At 48.7% G+C, this 20,623-nt stretch overlaps 1 protein-coding gene across 1 annotated transcript in view; it reads left to right on the forward strand.

Annotated features, from left to right (window-relative positions):
* ifih1 (interferon induced with helicase C domain 1) overlaps nt 1–17,753 on the forward strand; it is a 209,436-nt gene extending 191,683 nt beyond the window's left edge. The window contains exons 12-15 of the mRNA XM_072474262.1: nt 3,972–4,133; nt 7,557–7,747; nt 15,449–15,542; nt 15,639–17,753. Of these exons, the coding sequence (XP_072330363.1) occupies nt 3,972–4,133; nt 7,557–7,747; nt 15,449–15,542; nt 15,639–15,818 (627 nt within the window). The 3' untranslated portion in view covers nt 15,819–17,753. The remainder of the gene's footprint in view (nt 1–3,971; nt 4,134–7,556; nt 7,748–15,448; nt 15,543–15,638) is intronic.
* The last annotated feature ends 2,870 nt before the right edge of the window (nt 17,754–20,623 follow it).

Genomic DNA, 20,623 nt, shown 5'->3' on the forward strand with positions numbered 1-20,623 from the left:
AGGGCCTCAGGTGAAGTCCTGACAGCAGGAATACGCCGTTTTTGACCGGGCGGAGCATCGTACAAACGGCGCCACCCCCGATTCCAGCGCGTAAGTGGATTCTCCGGCCAATCGCCGAACACGAATTCGGCGATCGGAGAATCCAGCCCATTATCTCCGGTTCCCACCAGAAATTCTGTTTCCTGGCCACTAACTCAATCCCTCTCTCTGGAAACTGTGTGAGGCTAAATCAGGTCCTTTGCAAACTTGACTTCATAGTTAGTCCTGATGCTCTTCCGACCCCATATATGCATTATTACCGCGTCCACTTATTTTCATCGCTGAATCATTCAGCTTCATGGGACTACCTTGGTAATATTTCAGTGTAGTCATTGCAATCACAACAATAGCTTGATCTCTTCACTTTCAGCACTAGAGTCTCCGTGTTTGACTGCTTTTCAATCTTGGCATAGTCACAGACTCTTCCTGCTCAACGTTAAGCTGACCAAAGAAATAGGGCTGGATTCTACCATTTCTGAGGCTAATTGCCAGGGCGAAGAGAATCCGCATGAGTTTCACGACAGGAAAATTGGCGCGAACCCCTCACTGATTCCGGTACCGGTGCGGGGCTAGCACCGGCGTGTGTAAAACGCCCGTGTATTGTGCCAAAAACAGGCAGTGAATGGCCGGGTCCCGGGCCAGGCATGCGCAGGACTGATGACCTGCACCGGTCACGTCGTAAAACATGGCACCTGCCGTGCACGAACCCCCAGCCCTCCCCAGCCCCAGAATCCCCCTCCAGCCAGCGGCACTGATCCTGGATGAGTGTGGCGGCGCTGGACACTGTCTGCAGCCGGAATGCCGGGTTCCCGACCGTTGAGGCTACACGTGGCCCGTGCCGTCGGGAACTCGGGCCATGGGGGGGTAGAGCATCGTGGGTGGGCCGGCCGATGACGCCGGTTTGGAGGGGGGCGGTGCATGGCAGACTGGCATCAAACCGGCGCCTGCCCCGATTCTGCCGTCGTAATCCATTCTCCGCCCGATCGCTGATCACGATTTTGCCGTCGGGCCAAGGAGAATCTAGCCCACAGTCTTTGGTCCCTGACTTGCATTTTGCTCCTTTTCCAATAAATTCATTCTTCTTCACAGCCACTATTTAATGCTCAATCCCAATCCGGACATCGCTTTGACCGATTACATATCACAAATTCTTTTGCACCACATGACTGTTTGCTTCTCTCTCCACAACCTTTTCTGCCATAAACCCCTCTGTGTTGAAAACCTCAGCCTTACCTTCTCCATTGCCAGAAGCAACAAATGTTCTCCTTACTTCGCTTATCCTTCATAAAGATTAAGCCACAGCTCCTAGTCCACATTGAATCCCATTTTCACCAGCCTGATCAAGTTATTTTGGCTCTCTAACCCACAAATGATTAAATCCTGTCATTACATCTTCAGTGCCTCACTCCATCCCAGCCGAGCTTTGCAATCTCACCCAGCCATATCTCTTCATTCCATCTACAAATAAACCACTTGAAAAACATTGGGAAATTCCTTCCGAACACCCAGAGTCCAATATTAGGTATGCCTCAGGCCAACAATTCTGGTTGCATTGTCTGCACTTGTATTTTTTTGTGTAAATTGATGTTTACTCATAATTGCTTATAAAACCTAAAGTTCTTGTGATTTACAGAAATTAAATCCTTTTGGTTTCCATAGAACCATAGAATTGCTGCAGTGCAGAAGGAGGCCATTTGGCCCATTGTGTCTGCATCGACCCTCTGAAAGAGCACCCCACCTAGGCCCACCCTCCTGCCTTATCCCCGTAACCCTACTTAACCTGCACATCTTTGGACACTAAGGGGCAATTTAGCATGGCCAATCCACCTAACCTGCATATATTTGGGCTGTGAGCGCAAACCAGTGCACCCGGAGGAAACCCACGCAGACAGCACGGTAGCATAGTGGTTAGCACAATTGCTTCACAGCTCCAGGATCCCAGGTTCGATTCCCGGCTTGGGTCATTGTCCGTGCGGAGTCTGCACGTTCTCCCCGTGTCTGCGTGGGTTTCCCCAGGGTGCTCCGGTTTCCTCCCACAGTCCAAAGATGTTCAGGTTAGGTGGATTGGCCATGCTAAATTGCTCTTAGTGTCCAAAATTTCCCTTAGTGTTGAGTGGGGTTACTTGGTTATGGGGATAGGGTGGGTAGGGTGCTCTTTCCAAGAGCCAGTGGAGACTCGATGAGCCGAATGGCCTCCTTCTGCACTGTAAATTCTATGAGACACAGGGAGAAAGTGCAAACTACACACGGGCAGTCAACCAAGACCAGGTCCCTGGTATTGTGAGGCAGCAGTGCTAACCATTATGCCACCATGCCGCCTCCATTCTCTCCATGAAACACCTTGGCCGGGATTCTCCCCTACCCGGCGAGGCGGGGGGGCCCGGCGGGATGGAGTGGCTGGAACCACTCCGGCATCGAGCCGCCCCAAAGGTGTGGATTTCTCCGCACCTTTAGGGGCCAAGCCCTCACCGTGAGAGGCTAGGTCCGCGCCAGAGTGGTTTCCGCTCCACCGGCTGGCGTGGAAGGCCTTCGGCGCCACGCCAGCCGGGGCCGAAAGAACTTTGCGTGCCGGCGGATGCCCGTGCATGCGCTGGAGCGTCGGCGGCTGCTGACACATCCCCGAGCTTCGCCGGGGGGGAGTCTCTTACTCGTCGGCCATGGTGAAGGCTGTGGCCGAGGCGGAGGAAAAGAATGCCCCCATGGCACAGGCCCGCCCGCGGATCGATGGGCCCCGATCGCGGGCCAGGCCACTGTGGGGCCCCCCCCCGGGGCCAGATCGCCCCGTGTCCCCCCCAGGACCCCGGAGCCCGCCCACACCACCTAGTCCCGCCGGTAAGAGAGGTGGTATGATTCTCGCCGGCGGGACAGGCATTCCAGCAGCGGGACTTCGGCCCATCGCGGGCCGGAGAATCGGCGGGGGGGCGGGGGGGGGGGGGGCGACCGGCACGGCGCAATTCCTGCCCCCGCCGAATATCCGGTGCCAGAGCATTCGGCAACCGGCAGGGGCGGGATTCTCGCCAGCCCCCGGTGATTCTCCGACCCGGCGGTGGTTTGGAGAATCCCGTCCCTTAAAACTATGAATTCCGATGAACAGAAAAGTTGTAATCAGAGTTATTCTGGCATGAAGCATGGTATTTCCACCTACAGTGATTCTTTATAAACAACGGGGAAATTTCTTCACTCAGAGGGTGGTGAGCATCTGGAACAGACTGTCACGGGCAGTGGTGGAGGCGGGTATGATTTTTTCCTTTAAAATCAGTTAGACAATTACATGGGCAGTGTGGGTATAGAGGGATATGGGCCAAATGCGAGCAAGTAGGACTAGACTAGTGGTAGAAAATGGGCGGCATGGACAAGCTTGGCCAAAGGGCCTGTTTCCATGCTGTAAATATCTCGGACTATAACCAGAATAACTGGTGTTAAAAAGAGAGGAGTGAAGCAGACTGGATTAGATTTTGACTGTCTTTGCCTGATATTAATGGGGTGAGAGTCTCTCAAATTTGGTTCAGGTTTTACTACCCCATCAACACTGGCTATCCTGTCACTGAGAGAATGGGGTGGCACGGTGGGACAGTGGTGTGCACTGTGTCCTCCCAGCACCAGGGACCCGGGTTCAATTCTGGCCTTGGGTCACTATCTATGTGAAGTTTTCACTTTCTCCCCATGTCTCTGTGGGTTTCTTCCTGGTGGTCCCGTTTCCTCCCACAGCCCAAAGATGTGCAGTTTAGAATTGCCCCTTAGTGTCCAAAAATGTGCAGGCTAGGTGGGGTTACAGGGATAGGGCGGGGGAGCGGGCCTATGTTGGGTGCTCTTTCAGAGGGTCAGTGCAGACTCGATGGGCCAAATGGCCTCCTGTACTGTAGAGATACTATGGTTCTATTCAAAGTGTACGTTTATTCCGCTGTAACCAAATTACCTGTATTCAATTGCAGGCTCGAGGCAGGGCTCGATCGGATGATAGCACGTATGCCTTAGTAGCAAATGAGGGGTCAGGAGTTATCGAACGAGAGAATGTGAATGTTTTCCGTGAGTCAATGATGTACACAGCAATTCAAAAAGTTCAGGAAATGCCGGAAAAGGAGTACAAACAGCAGGTATAGAGGAGAAATATTTTACAGACCATGGGCGAAATTCTCCCGAAACGGCGCGATGTCCGCCGACTGGCCCAAAACGGCGCCAATCAGACGGGCATCGCGCCGCCCCAAAGGTGCGGAATGCTCCGCATCTTTGGGGGCCAAGCCCCAACATTGAGAGGCTAGGCCGGCGCCGGAGGAATTTCCGCCCCGCCAGCTGGCGGAAACGGCCTTTGTTGCCCCGCCAGCTGGTGCGGAAATGACATCCCCGGGCGGCGCATGCGCGGGAGCATCAGCAGCCACTGACAGTTTCCCACGCATGCGCAGTGGAGGGAGTCTCTTCCGCCTCCGCCATGGTGGAGACCGTGGCGGAGGCGGAAGGGAAAGAGTGCCCCCACGGCACAGGCCCGCCCGCGGATCGGTGGGCCCCGATCGCGGGCCAGATCGCCCCGCGCCCCCCCAGGACCCCGGAGCCCGCCCACGCCGCCTTGTCCCGCCGTTCAAAAGGTGGTTTTATCCACGCCGGCGGGACAGGCAATTTATCGGCGGGACTTCGGCCCATCCGGGCCGGAGAATCGAGGGTGGGGGCCCGCCAACCGGCGCGGCACGATTCCCGCCCCGCCGAATCTCCGGTGCCGGAGACTTCGGTAACCGGCGGGGGCGGGACTCACGCCAGCCCCCGGCGATTCTCCGACCCGGCGGGGGGTTGGAGAATGACGCCCAAGTTCTTCATTTATTTTTTCAAATGTAAGTGATGGTCTTTGAGATTTGAATTTGAACTTCCTCCCTAAATTTTGCTTAATCTGTGAAATCTGCTGGATAATTCAGTAAGTGTATTTTTAAAAAGATGTCCATAAGCTGTAAGTAAATCATGCTAATTCAAAGTTGTTTCCTTTGCCTGATTGAGTATTGAGTTATCAAATATTAGCCACATTTAATCAAAAGTGGAAACGCATATCACTATAGGAATAACATTAAATGTCATAATACATAAAGCCAACAATAGAAAAGCAGGAACTTCAATTATTTCCGTGGTGGTAGTTTGTGGTTTGCTACCTCTTAGTCACTTCTTCAAACATTCAAACAGAATTGGATACTGTAGACATTGAAGGACCTACTTCCTCTGCCTACATCTGCTTACTAACTCCACTTGCACGGGTGCACATTTTACTCTGACTCACAGCAGCATTTTAATCTACTATTGAGAGTCAGCAATCAACATCTCAAATAAAGTCAAACTTCAGTGGCAACACTAATACCCCTAAGTCAGAAGGTTGTAGTTCAAGTCCCAATGTAAAGACTTGAGCACATCATTTAGCTTGACATTTGTAGCCATCTGCAGTACTGAGGGAGAGCTGCACTGTCAAAGGTGCTACCGTGGACATAAAATATCCCATGTCACTATTCAAAGAAAAGAAGGGAAGTCTTGGCCAATATCATCCATCTACCAATATCACTTAAACAGGTTTTCTGGTAATTTATCTCATTGCTCTTTGTGGAGCTTAGTGTCTGCAAATCAGCTGTCATGTTTCCCTACTTTACTTCGCCTATAGGTCAAAAGTCATAATAGTCTGTAAAGTACTTTAGGCCAGACTAAACCCACGAAAAGTGCCAAGGAAATACAAGCTATTTATTTTTGTTCATGTCTTGTGCATTTCACAAGAGAAAAATGCCTGTGCTGAATGACATTCACTGCATCATACTTGGTCCTGCATGCCTGTGTCGAATCTTCGACTATCCTGGTGCAGCTGTTCCATCCAGTAGGATTACTATACATTACAAATGCACTTGACAATGCAATATGCTTTTAGTCCAGGCGCTTCAAATGAGTTGCACAGTTGCCAACTTTAAGATGACTTTGCTGCTTTATAATGCCATGCTTTAGTCAAAATGAGAGCCATTACTCAAAAATAATACCAGTCATTTCCATGTTTTGAGGTTTCTGTGGCTTACAGGCAGCGTAGCAAAACAACAAGAAACACCTAACCGTTTTCTTTTTTCCCCAGTCTACCAGCACAACCATGATAATAGTTTGCTGCTTCGTCTTTTTTCCACCTGGACACTTTTTGATAGCTGGCATTCTGCTTGAGAGTGTTGTTTTTAAAATAAAGCTCATTTAATCCACACTAACTACATGATTAGGCTAATTTTTAATGAGATAGCATTTTCTGAATTTTGGCAGATACTGATTTTTTAATGCTTTTTTGTGGGAACATACTTTTCCTCTCCCGGTGTGGATCTGAAGATGATTATCTGATGGTCCTGAAGTGGTTGATCCATGATGTGAAAACAAGAGCTGGGTTTCTCCAATCCCCGTTTGCCCAAGTGTAGCCCTAACGCGGTTGATCCCGAAGTGGTTCAATGGGGTTAGTGCATAACTGAGGTGCCCCCCCAAGTCCATCGGCAGCCCCCCCCCCCCCCCCCCCCGCTGACAAGTAGGGACCCCCGCTGACAAGTAGGGAATCCTCCCCACCCCCCCCCCACCACGGGAAAAACAGGTCATCGCCCCCATATCACTCATGTATGAGGGTGACACCTCCCACACACCCCCATTAACATCCTCACTGAGACCCCCATCAGCGACCCTCTCAGAGTCCCCCTCCAGACCTTCCAATAGAACTCCTATTGGAGAGCCTAATCAGAGAACCCCATCATAGACCCCGATCAGAGGCCCCTATCAGGTACCCCCATCAGACCTCCCAATCAGAGATTCCCATCAGCAACTCTCTCAGAGTCCCCCTTCAGACACTCCAACAGAACTCCTATTGGAGACCCCAATCAGAGAACCCCATCGTAGACCCCAATCAGAGGCCCCCCATCAGAGATCCCCATCAGGGACCTTTTTAGGGACCCATACCAGACCTCTCAATCAGAGACCCCCATCAGAGACCTTCGTCTGAGACCCCCATCAGTCATCCGTGCCTGAAAGCTGAAGAGCACTCCAGGCAGTAGAGGTTACAATCACTGCATTTTCACTTACCGTTCCCTAACACCTGCTGCCTCAGACAAAAATGTTTAAAGTAGCAGTTGCTACAAGTGTCAGAAACTATCTCAAGCTAGGCATACTTCAACATGTTTCAAATCCCTTGACCACCTTTGAAATGCAATTCTTCTGTACAGTTTCACACAGTAATACACTGCATTGGCCAGTTATTGACAGTTTTATTACTCCAGAGACAGCGCTTGGTGGATTGTTTATCTTTCCCACCACTCTTTAATGTATCTCAATACCCTGTTTTGATGCTAAGCACAACGTTTATAAATACTCTTGTTATGATTGACAGTTCCTTCCCACATCAAAAGGAGCTAAGTGCTTTCTGCTGTGAAAAATAGGAAGTGAAATCTGCATTTCAGAGGCTGTCAAGGGACATTTGTACATAAACTGTGTGGGCCAGAGAGTTATTTGGTAGTTGTTAAACTCATATTTACTTTTCCAATGTTCAGATAGAAGAACGGCAGTTGCAGAACTTAATGGAGCACAAAATGAAGACGAGGAAAAGTTTGGCTAAAAGAATAAAAAGTGATCCTTCTAAAGTGACATTTCTCTGTAATACCTGTAGCAGACTTGCCTGTTCAGGAAAAGATATTCAAGTAATTGAAAACATGCATCATGTCAATGTCACAGATGAGTTCAAGTAAGATATAAAACCTTTGCAAATTTATCATTAGGTACACATAACCTAGAATTTTAATTATTGTCATTATGTTCTCAAAACTATGCAAAAATCTGAAATAAAACCCAAATCCTGGAAATACAAAGAAAGGCCAGGCAGCCTTTGGAAATAGAAAGGTTATAATGTTTTGTGATTGTACTCTTCATTTGAAGTTATTTCTAACGAGGGGTACACTGCTACAATTATGAGGTTATATGGTTATCATATTTTGGGCTTTGCCTTTAATTTAGGGTGAAAAGAAAGGGATCATGTGACCTGTGCAGAAATCTGCCTGCCAGCAGGTCAGGGTATTCAGGCTGTTAAAGGGTATAAAAAGGCTAGTTTTGTTTTACTGGGAGAGAGGTTTAAGGCATTCACATTTACAGACAACAGTGAAGGCAGCTGTGATGCCTGTGGACAGGCGATTACTCTCTGAACCCCAGGGAATTGTTAAATATGTTAGTTTGGAAAAGGTATATTTAGAACTGACCATTTGATTCCAGGATAGGATAGGGTTTAAAGAGTAGCTAATCAGCATTACTGCCTGGATCCAAGACTGATGTGGTTTACATTGCTCTGGGGAAAGTTGCAGAGAAAACCATTGTAAAGATTGGGTTACATGCTTTCCTAAAATATAATTGAATATCGTAGACAGGTGAGTTAGTCTGCCAGGATCTGGGAGAGAGAGCAGCTGGAGGTCTATGGGCAGCACAGCAGCACAGTGGTTAGCACTGTTGCTTCATAGCGCCAGGGTCCCAGGTTTGATTCTCGGCTTGGGTTGCTGTCTGTGCGGAGCCTGCACGTTCTCCCCGTGTCTGCGTCGGTTTCCTCCAGGTGCTTCGGTTTCCTCCCACAAGTCCCAAAAGACGTGCTTGTTAGGTGATTTGGACATTCTGAATTGTCCCTCAGTGAACCCGGCGAAGAGCCAGAGTGTGGCGACTTGGGGATTTTCACAGTAACTTCATTGCACTGTTAATGTAAGCCTACTTGTGACACCAATAAGGATTATTATTACAAAAGTCTCTATGATTCACCAAACCAGAATGAGGGGGGCTGCTCGCGCTCAGATTGAAAAGAACAATTTCATGAGGAGTTAAAACAAAGCTGGAAAATTTGCCTAGCTTGCATGGGCAGGAGGATCTCCATGAATACTCTCACGGTCAACATTTCTGGGGTTAGACATTACCAATCTGAGAAAGGAGAAGAACAGAAGTAAACCCTCGAGATCTAAATCATTTTGGACTGATGTTGGGAGAACTGAATGTCTGCTTAAAGGACACACAGCGAAAACAGCACCGGAGGAGAGAGCCGGGTGATTTAAAAAGCGCGGGAGGAGAGAGCAGGGACAGCAAAAACAGGGCCGGAGGAGAGAGCCGGGAGATTTAAAAAGCGCGGGAGGAGAGAGCCGGGACAGCGAAAACAGCGCCGGAGGAGAGAGCCAGGTGATTTAAAAAGCGCGGGAGGAGAGAGCCGGGACAGCGAAAACAGCGCCGGAGGAGAGAGCCGGGTGATTTAAAAAGAGCGGGAGGAGAGAGCCGGGACAGCAAAAACAGCGCCGGAGGAGAGAGCCGTGTGATTTAAAAAGCGCGGGAGGAGAGAGCCGGGACAGCGAAAACAGCGCCGGAGGAGAGAGCCGGGAGATTTAAAAAGAGCGGGAGGAGAGAGCCGGGACAGCGAAAACAGCGCCGGAGGAGAGAGCCGGGAGATTTAAAAAGCGCGGGAGGAGAGAGCCGGGACAGCGAAAACAGCGCCGGAGGAGAGAGCCAGGAGATTTAAAAAGTGCAGGAGGAGAGAGCCGGGACAGCGAAAACTGCGCCGGGGGAGAGTGCCGGGAGATTTAAAAAGCGCGGGAGGAGAGAGCCGGGACAGCAAAAACAGTGCTGGAGGAGAAAGCCGGGAGATTTAAAAAGCGCGGGAGGAGAGAGCCGGGACAGCGAAAACAGCGCCGGAGGAGAGAGCCGGGTGATTTAAAAAGCGCGGGAGGAGAGAACTGGGACAGCGAAAACAGCGCCGGAGGAGAGAGCCGAGAGATATAAAAAGCGCGGGAGGAGAGAGCCGGGACAGTGAAAACAGCGCCGGAGAGAGCCGGGAGATTTTAAAAGCGCGGGAGGAGAGAGCCGCGACAGCGAAAACAGCGCCGGAGGAGAGAGCCGGGAGATTTAAAAAGCGCGGCAGGAGAGAGCCGGGACAGTGCTGGGAGAGGTGAGTGCACAAAAGGTGTGACAGGAGTGCCTTTAGTCACGGAGTGCTGATTGGAACTGAGTGCATCTGAGTTTAGGTGAGTGACTGAGTTCGGGTGAGTGGCGAGAGAGGGCTGTGTTTTTGTTGGTGTTCTGGTTTATCCTTGAGGTTCTATAAAGAATTTTTTTTTAAAAAGTAATATTTAAATTAATTAACTAAATATGGCTGGACAGGTGATGTGCTGTTGCTGTATGATGATGGAACTGGTGGATCCCATTGAGACCGTCAGTGACCACATCTGCTCGAGGAACTTCGGCTCAGAATTGATGAGCTGGAGACCGAGCTGCACACACTGCGGCACATCAGGGAGGGGGAAAATTACCTGGACGCTTTGTTTCAGGAGGCAGTCACACCCGGTAGAATAAGTACTGTTAATTCGGACAGTGGTCAGGGACAGAGTGGTGTGACTGCAAGGGAGGCAGGTAGGGGGATCCTGAGTTTAGGAGTTGAGGAGCCTCAGCCCTTGACCTTGTCCAACAGGTATGAGGTACTTGCTCCCTGTGTGGATGAGGAAGAGGGCTGTAGGGAGGATGCGTTGGCTGACCACTGCACCGTGGTACAGGAAGCCATTCAAGAGGGGGGAGCAAAAAGACAAGTGGTAGTTGTAGGGGATTCTATAATTAGGGGGATTGATGGCATCCTTTGTAAACCAGATCGAGAGTCCCGCATGGTATGTTGCCTGCCCGGTGTCAGGGTGAGGGACATCTCTGATCGGCTTGAAAGGATTTTGGAGAGGAAGTGGGGGGATCCAGTTGTTGTGGTCCACGTTGGGACTAACAACATAGGTAAGACTAGGAAAGAGGACCTGTTTGGTGGTTATCAAACACTAGGGACTAAATTAAAGAACAGGTCCTCCAGGGACCTGTTCCCAGGGACCTATAATCTCTGGATTACTACCCGAGCCACGTGCCAATTGGCATAGGGTTGAGAAAATTAGGGAAGTTAACACGTGGCTAAAGGAGTGGTGCGGGAAAGAGGGATTCCATTTCATGGGGCATTGGCATCAGCTCTGGGGCAGGAGGGACCTGTACCGTTGGGACGGTCTTCACCTGAACCATTCTGGGACCAGTGTTCTAGCGAATAGGATAAATAGGTTGGTCACAAGGACTTTAAACTAGCAAGTTGGGGGGAAGGGAAGTGTAAAGCTATGGACAGTATAATGGTTAATGGAGATCAAGGCAGCAGGTTACGTGACAGGTTATTATGTAGAGATATGGGTTCAAAGAAAAGGAAAATTAGGAGAAAGGGTAAGAGGAAAAATAAATTGCGAAAAGTTACTGATCAAGGTGTTAGGATTCATAACAAAGACATAAAAAACAGCATAAGTGTACTTTACCTGAATGCTCGTAGTATACGAAATAAGGTAAATGAGTTGATGGCGCAAATCATCGTGAATGACTATCATTTAGTGGCCATTACTGAAACATGGTTAAAAGATGGTCACGACTGGGAGTTAAATATCCAAGGGTATCAGACTATACGGAAGGATAAAATGGACGGTAAGGGCGGTGGTGTAGCTTTGTTGTTTAAGGATGGCATCCGGGCAATAGTAAGGGATGATATTGGTGCTATGGAGGACAAGGTTGAATCAATTTGGGTGGAAATCAGGAATAGTAAGGCGAAATGGTCACTGATAGGAGTAGTCTATGGGCCACCAAATAGTAACAGGATGGTAGGGCAGGCAATAAGCTAAGAAATAACGGATGCATGTAGAAATGGTACAGCGGTTATCATGGGAGATTTTAATCTGCATATCGATTGGTTTAACCAGGTTGGTAAAGGCAGCCTTGAGGAGGAGTTTATAGAATGTGCCCGGGATAATTTCCTGGAACAGTATGTAATGGAACCTACAAGGGAACAAGCGGTCCTAGATCTGGTCCGGTGTAATGAGACAGGATTGATTAATGATCTCATAGTTCGGCATCCTCTTGGAAGGAGCGACCACAATGTGATGGAATTTAAAATACAGTTGGAGGATGACAAGGTAAAATCAAACACTAGTGTTTTGTGCTTAAACAAAGGCGATTACAATGGGATGAGAGAAGAACTAGCTAAGGTAGACTGGGAGCAAAGACTTCATGGTGAAGCAGTTGAGGAACAGTGGAGAACCTTCTGAGCGATCTTTCACAGTGTTCAGAAAAGGTTCATACCGACAAAAAAGAAAGACGGTAGAAAGGGGAAAAATCGACCGTGGATATCTAAGGAGGTGAGGGAGAGTATCAAATTGAAGGAAAAAACATACAAAGTGGCAAAAATAAGTGGGAGACTAGAGGACTGGGAAGTCTTTAGGGGACAACAGAAAGCTACTAAAAAAGCCATAAAGAAGAGTAAGGTAGACTATGAAAGTAAACTGGCTCAGAACATAAAAGCAGATAGTAAGAGCTTCTTCAAATATATAAGACAAAAAAGAGTGGCTAAGGTAAATATTGGTCCTTTGGAAGATGAGAAGGGAGATTTAATAATAGGAGACGGGGAAATGGCTGAGGAGCTGAACAGGTTTTTTGGGTCAGTCTTCACAGTGGAGGATACAAATAACATGCCAGTGACTGATGGAAATAAAGATATGATAGGTGAGGACCTTGAGATGATGGTAATCACTAAGGAGGCAGTATTAGGCAAGCTAATGGGGCTAAAGGTAGACAACTCTCCTGGCCCTGATGGGATGCATCCCAGAGTGTTAAAAGAGATGGCCAGGGAAATTGTAAACGCACTAGTGATAATTTATCAAAATTCACTAGACTCTGGGGTGGTCCCAGAGGATTTGAAAGTAGCAAACGTGACAACACTGTTTAAAAAAGGAGGTCGGCAGAAAGCGGGTAATTATAGGCCGGTAAGCTTAACTTCGGTTGTAGGGAAAATGCTGGAATCTATCATTAAGGAGGAAATAGCGGGGCACCTGGAGGGAAATTGTCTCATTGGGCAGACGCAGCATGGGTTCACAAAGGGTAGGTCGTGTCTGACTAATTTGGTAGAATTTTTTGAGGACGTTACCAGTGCAGTAGATAACGGGGAGCCAATGGATGTGGTATTTCTGGATTTCCAGAAAGCTTTTGACAAGGTGCCACACAAAAGGTTGCTGCATAAACTAAAGATGCATGGCATTGAGGGTAAAGTGGTAGCATGGGTAGAGGATTGGTTAACTAACAGAAAGCAGAGAGTGGGGATAAATGGGTGTTTCTCTGGTTGGCAACCTGTAACTAGTGGGGTCCCTCAAGGATCAGTGTTGGGCCCGCAGTTGTTCACAATTTACATAGACGATTTGGAGTTGGGGACCAAGTGCAATGTGTCAAAGTTTGCAGATGACACTAAGATGGGTGGTAAAGCAAAAAGTGCAGAGGATACCGGAAGTCTGCAGAAGGATTTGGATAGGTTAGGTGAATGGGCTAGGGTCTGGCAGATGGAATTCAATGTTGCCAAGTGTGAGGCTATCCATTTTGGGAGGAATAACAGCAGAATGGATTATTATTTAAACGGTAAGATGTTAAAACATGCTGCTGTGCAGAGGGACCTGGGTGTGCTGGTGCACGAGTCACAAAAGGTTGGTGTGCAGGTGCAACAGGTGATTAAGAAGGCTAATCGAGTTTTGTCTTTCATTGCTAGAGGGATGGAGTTCAAGACTAGTGAGGTTATGCTGCAATTGTATAGGGTGTTGGTGAGGCCGCATCTGGAGTATTGTGTTCAGTTTTGGTCTCCTTACCTGAGAAAGGACATATTGGCACTGGAGGAAGTGCAGAGGAGATTCACTAGGTTCATCCCAGAGTTGAGGGGATTAGATTATGATGAGAGGTTGAGTAGACTGGGACTGTACTCATTGGAGTTTAGAAGGATGCGGGGGAATCTTATTGAGACATATAAAATTATGAAGGGAATAGATAGGATAGATGCGGGCAGGTTGTTTCCACTGGTCGGGGAAAGCAGAACTAGGGGGCATAGACTCAAAATAAGAGGAGGTAGATTTAGGACGGAGTGTAGGAGGAACCTCTTCACCCAAAGGGTTGTGAATCTCTGGAATTCCTTGCCCAGTGAAGCAGTTGAGGCTCCTTCTTTAAACGTTTTTAAGAAAAAGATAGATACCTTTCTAAAGAATAAAGGGATTCGGGGATATGGTGTACGGGCCGGAGAGTGGAGCTGAGTCCACAAAGATCAGCCATGATCTCATTAAATGGCGGAGCAGGCTCGAGGGGCCAGATGGCCTACTCCTGTTCCTAGTTCTTACGTTCTTACAATGGAACCTCTAGCTGCAAAATGTGATTTTGTCATTTGTGCTATAAGGGGGAAACCATTCAGTGGTTTAACGTATTAGTCACCCATAAAAATAGTTTAGTCTATGGTGTTTTTAATATTTTGTTACAGTATACATATTAAAACATGTTTTGTTATGTCATCATTTCAGCTATTGATTGAAAGTTTGAATTTCATTTTTAAAACTTACCAGTCTCCACTGGGGATGTAACAATGCCCAGTAATAACCAGTCTTTTCCCTTTCAATATGTAGACTGGCCTGCTTTGCATTTCCAGGTGTTTCTGTCCTTATTTCCACTTTCTGTGAGTGTTTGTGAGTTGTGATGTTACCGGAAATGCATAGAATGTTTGAAATTTGGTTCAATTGCTTTGGTGGCTAACAAGTTCTTTGGGAATCAGGCTATCATCGTTATACCTGGTAGCAATAATAAACAACGCAAACCTTTGAATGTTAATCCTTTGTAAAAATTAATCTAAGTCAATTTTAGTGCTTTATTTTCAAAAGATAAAAGAAGAAAGGTGCTAGGGCTGAACTTGACTTGCAAACTGAAATCTAGGCCGAATTCACCGGCCGTTGGGATTCTCAGTTCCTGCCAGCAGTGCATCCCTGCTCGTGGGTTTCCCGGAAATCCCATTGACAAGTGGTGGGAGTAGAAAATCCCGTCACCAACAAGTCGGCAAGAAACATGTGGAGAATCCAACCCATAACGTTTCCAATGCCAGTTATTTAAAATATATTGTAAAAGCTACCATTTTTCTTATTGCTAAATTATACTTTGAAGGCATTATAGTATTTGTGCTTTGGCACTGTTATGTGCTTTCATTAAACTGAACAGAAGGCACCATCTCAGACTAAATGAACGATCCTTTAAAACAGAGATGAGGAGGAATTTCTTCAGCCAGAGGGTGGTGAATCTGTGGAACTCTTTGCCGCAGAAGGCTGTGGAGGCCAATTCACTGAGTGTCTTTAAGACAGAGATAGATAGGTTCATGATTAATAAGGTGATCAGGGGTTATGGGGAGAAGGCAGGAGAACGATGATGAGAAAATATCAGCCATGATTGAATGGCGGAGCAGACTCAATGGGCCGAATGGCCTAATTCTGCTCCTATGTCTTATGGTCTTATGGACATTTGTAGGATTAATTTCTAGTTTAATTGACCTTAGATATGAATTGTAATCATCCACATTTCATTGTAGAGATTTATATGGTGAACGAGAAAATAAAGCCTTGCAAGAAAAATGCCTAGATTACCAAACAAATCAAGAGATCTACTGCAAGAAGTGTGGCCAGGTAAAATTAGATTTTATTGAAATTATAGTGGATCAATTCTTACCTAACTATTTGTCAGTCAAAGGCTAACTGCATTATTCTTATCTTGTTTTAAAGCCATGGGGTACAATGATGGTCCATCGTGGAGTGAATTTACCATGCTTGTCAATCAGAAACTTTGTTGTGATTATCGATGAGAAGAACACTGATCGAGGCACTTATAAAAAGTGGAATGAGGTCCCCTTCAGACTGCCTAATTTCGACTACATCAAATATGTTGAAAGTCACAGTTTGTGATGGCAGTCTCCATGTTAATTCAACGGTGACACATTTGCCTACACCTGTATTATGCTGAATATTGATCTATTATGCAAACTATAATCAGACAACAAGAATGTATTAATACAGGTCTTGGTCAGATTCATTTTTATGACTAATCTATTGTCAGATGTTTTAGATAACACCAATCCTGTTGTAACTGCATTTTGTATGGTGATAAGGTGATCAGCAACATACTCAATGAGTTTTTTTGTAGTGTGTGGGCGATTTGTTTAAGAGCACCAACGCTTTAATGTTTTTTGCATGGCTATCACATGTGACATCTCAAAGGTGGTACCATATGTGTAGCCTACATGCGCCTGCGCAGCTGAGTGTGGATATTGATGAACAATTTGTTCGTTTTTTGATTTACTTCAGGATTAGGTAGCTCAGAACTGAAAATGTGAACTTGAGATGATTAAAGGTTTAAAAAGATTTATGACTCTACCTTGTACTAGAGAAGCGAAACATGCTCTGAATCTGGTTCAAATCCAGCCATGGCAGATGGTGAAATTTGAATTCAATCAACATCTGGAATTAAAAGTCTAAACATGACCATAAAACCATGTTGATTGTCGTAAAAACCCATCTGGTTCACTAATGTCCTTTAGGGAAGGAAATCTGTCGGCCTTACCTGGTCTAGCCAACATGTGACTCCAGATCATCATAGATCATCATAGAATTTACAGTACAGAAGGAGGCCATTCGGCCCATCGAGCCTGCACCGGCTCTTGGAAAGAGCCCCCTACCCAAGGTCCACACCTCCACCCTATCCCCATAACCCAGTAACTCCACCCAACACTAAAGGCAATTTTGGACACTATGGGCAATTTAGCATGGCCAATCCACCTAACCCGTACATTTTTGGACTGTGGGAGGAAACCGGAGCACCCGGAGGAAACCCACGCACACACGGGGAGAATGTGCAGACTCTGCACAGACAGTGACCCAAGCCGGGAATCAAATCTGGGACCCTGGAGCTGTGAAGCAATTGTGCTATCCACAATGCTACCGTGCTGCCCTCCACAATGCTACCGTGCTGCAATGTAGTTGACTCTTAAATATCCTCGGGGATGGGCAATAAATGCTGGCCCAGCCAGAGATGTCCACATCCCGAGATGTCCACATCCCATGAACAAATAAAAAAAAGTATGGCCTATTTTTGGGAATACAAAGGATGTGCTGGTATATGAGGGGACAGCAAATACAGCAATCAGGAGCCAAGATTAGTTGATCATGGGGTTATGGTCGGTTTCAGGGCTTTGGATTGCTGGTAGAAAGGGAGAATATCAAGTTATCACATCAGGATTAAACAGATCAGAAGCAGTTCCTTAGTATGGGGTCTGGAGGAGCACTCCTACCCAACCCTAAATTCAGGTAAGTTATTTACTTTCTTTATTGCAAGGAATCCTAGGATCCATAAGTGATGGCACTGATTGCTTTAAGGCAAACAACTATTGGCTAAGAGAACTCACACAGGCGTTATCCCCTCTTTGCATATGCAATGAGCCTAAAACCTGCTTCAGTGTGGATGATGCGGGTGCCACACTTCTGGGCGGAAATGTGCAAGTGCTTCTTGCCAAACATATTGGGTGCCTTCGGACTGCAGGTAGTGCTTAAGAAACAAGCACTGCACGGACCAGTTCTAGATCTTGATTTCTGCAGCAGATCTGCATTAAATTTTATGTCTTACTTCACTGAAATGTAACTGTATTTTCCTCTAACGTGTTCATCCCCTTGAGTTGGGTTTGTGATTACTAAGGATTAGTGCAGTGTCTAGTGCAATAAATGGATCAGATAAAAAGACAGTGATCAGAAGAGCTTTCAACTTATTACTTCTTCATAGGTATTAAGGATCTTTTATTTGGATGGAAAATGCAATATTTTATGCTCAATAAAAGTATCTTAACACATTATTGTTTATATGCCTTTGTTTTGACATGTCATGTCATGAAAGCTTACATTAGTGTTCTCAATCTTACATTATGTTGCATCAAAATTCTCAGTTCTGTCACACCCCACTTAGTCATAAATGTGATGTTGGTCATTTGAAATTACATAGGAGAAGAAGCCAATAGTCTGGATTTGAATTAATATGGTGTACATTATTGATACTCGAGCGCAGAACAATTTTCCTGGAAGCCATGAATAAGTTGGATTGGATTTGTTTATTGTCACGTGTACGTAGGTACAGTGCCTGCCTGCAGCTCAAACAGATCATTTAATATATGAAAAGAAAATACACAATAGGGCAATGCAAGATACACAATGTAAATATAAAGTTAGTGCTGATACCACTGCAAGAAGATTCAATGCACCTGTTGACTTTCACCAGCATTGATCGTGCTGTTCTCCTGTGGAAGTGGCTTCCAGTTAACATGTCTCCACAGCTGCTTCCAGAGATAGGATGGGAAAATGCAGCCGTCTGAGGCACTGATATGCAGGCAGGTCATTCCTTGGAAGCTTATCTGCGAGTTGGGAAGCAATCCTTTTTGTGATGCTACCCTTTGCCTTTCTCCATTATAATCTCATCGGGGCGAAATTCTCCTACCCGCCCCGCCACATTTCTGTCCCGACCGGCCGGCGGGAGTCTCCGTAACACCGGCCGGTCAATGGGGTTTCCCATTGTGGGGCAGCCCCACGCCGTCGGGAAACCCCCGGGCTCCGGCAAAACGGAGACTCCCGCCGGCGGAGAATGACGCCCATAGTCTCATCCTCCTCAGGAATGAAGGATTCTTTGTGCAAAACTATTGTTAATTCATTCCAAGATGCGGATCCTGCTACTATTACCCACCTCTAAATCCATATCTTCAGTCTGAAACTTAATTTTCTACAGAACTGACAAAAAGAAAACAGTAGCTTAAAGACTAACATTAAATTGCAGCAAAGTAACAGTACTCACCAACACCCAAGCTATCCCAGTAAAACAACAATATCGTAGAATCTTAGAAAAGTTAAAGCACAGATGGAGGCCATTCGGCCCAACTTATTCATGTCAGCTCGAGGACACCCAGGTTCCCTTTTTTTATAAATGTTTTTTATTCGGTTTTTTGGACCATCACAGGCGGGATTCTCCACTCCCGCGCCGAAGTGGCCGCGCCGTCGTGAACGCCGTCGAGATTCACGACGGCGCGAAACGGCCCCGATCCCGACCGATTCAGGCCCTGACAATGGGCCAGGATCGGGGGCCGCGTCATCTACACGCGCCAGGCCTTGTCGCCCGCTTAAAGGCGGTGCCGCATAGATGACGCAGCCAGCGCCGCATAATGGGCGTCATCCGCGCGTGCGGGGGTTGGCCGGCGCCAACCCGCGCATGCGTGGTTGCCGTCCTCTGAAAGTCCGCCCCGCAAGAAGATGTCTGACGGATCTTGCGGGGCCACGGAAGGAAGGAGGTCCTTCAGAGAGGACGGCCCGACGATCGGTGGGCACCGATCGTGGGCCACCCCACATTTGAGGTACACCCCGGTGCAGGATGCCCCCGCAGGCCGCCCCCTCCCCCCCCCCCAGCGTTCACGCACCGTTCACAACAGCAGAGACCAGGGGCGTCATTCTCCGACCCCCCGCCGGGTCGGAGAATGGCCATTGGCCGCCGTGAATCCCGCCCCCGCCGAAGTCTCCGAAGGGAGAAAAGTCGGCGGGGCGTTAATGGCGCCGCTGCCGCGGAGAATGTCACGGGTCTGCGCAAGGCAGCCGATTTTCGGCCTGCCGATATTCTCCCTTCCGGATGGGCCGAAGTCCCGTCGACGTGATGACCGTTCACGTCGACGTGAATCAAACCTCCTTTTCATCGGCGTGACCCAGTGCTCCAGGCTCACGCCGACCAGCGAGGAGGTGAGTGACGGCCTGGGGGGTTGGCTCTGGGCAGGAAATGGCGTGGCCGCAGACTGATTGCCTGAGGAGAGGTGTGTCTCGGCTTGTGTGTGTGTGCGGCGGGGTGGGGGGGGGGGGGGGGTGGTTAGAGTAGGCTGGGCTCCGGGGGAGTGCCGGGAGGGGGTCCGTGCCGGGGTGGAGGTTGGGGGTTGTGGAGGGGGTCCGTGCCGGGGTGGAGGTTGGGGGGGGGGGGTCCGTGCTGGGGTGGAGGTTGGGGAGGGGGTCCGTGCCGGGGTGGAGGTTGGGGAGGGGGTCCGTGCCGGGGTGGAGGTTGGGGGGGGGTCCGTGCTGGGGTGCAGGTTGGGGGTTGGGGAGGGGGTCCGTGCCGGGGTGGAGGTTGGGGGGGGGTCCGTGCTGGGGTGGAGGTTGGGGGTTGGGGAGGGGGTCCGTGCCGGGGTGGAGGTTGGGGAGGGGGTCCGTGCCGGGGTGGAGGTTGGGGAGGGGGTCCGTGCCGGGGTGGAGGTTGGGGAGGGGGTCCGTGCCGGGGTGGAGGTTGGGGAGGGGGTCCGTGCCGGGGTGGAGGTTGGGGGGGGGTCCGTGCTGGGGTGGAGGTTGGGGGTTGGGGAGGGGGTCCGTGCCGGGGTGGAGGTTGGGGAGGGGGTCCGTGCCGGGGTGGAGGTTGGGGAGGGGGTCCGTGCCGGGGTGGAGGTTGGGGAGGGGGTCCGTGCCGGGGTGGAGGTTGGGGAGGGGGTCCGTGCTGGGGTGGAGGTTGGGGGTTGGGGAGGGGGTCCGTGCCGGGGTGGAGGTTGGGGGGGGTCCGTGCCGGGGTGGAGGTTGGGGAGGGCGTCCGTGCCGGGGTGGGTGATGGGAGGGCAAATGAGTTGGTCCACCTGGCCAGGTGCCAGCCTCCAACAGTTGGACCCATGCGGTCCATGCCACCTGGCTGGGGGGAGGAGGGGATATGGGCAATGATG

This window comes from Scyliorhinus torazame, chromosome 2, assembly GCF_047496885.1.
Source record: "Scyliorhinus torazame isolate Kashiwa2021f chromosome 2, sScyTor2.1, whole genome shotgun sequence".
In the NCBI taxonomy this organism is placed as follows: Eukaryota; Metazoa; Chordata; class Chondrichthyes; order Carcharhiniformes; family Scyliorhinidae; genus Scyliorhinus; species Scyliorhinus torazame.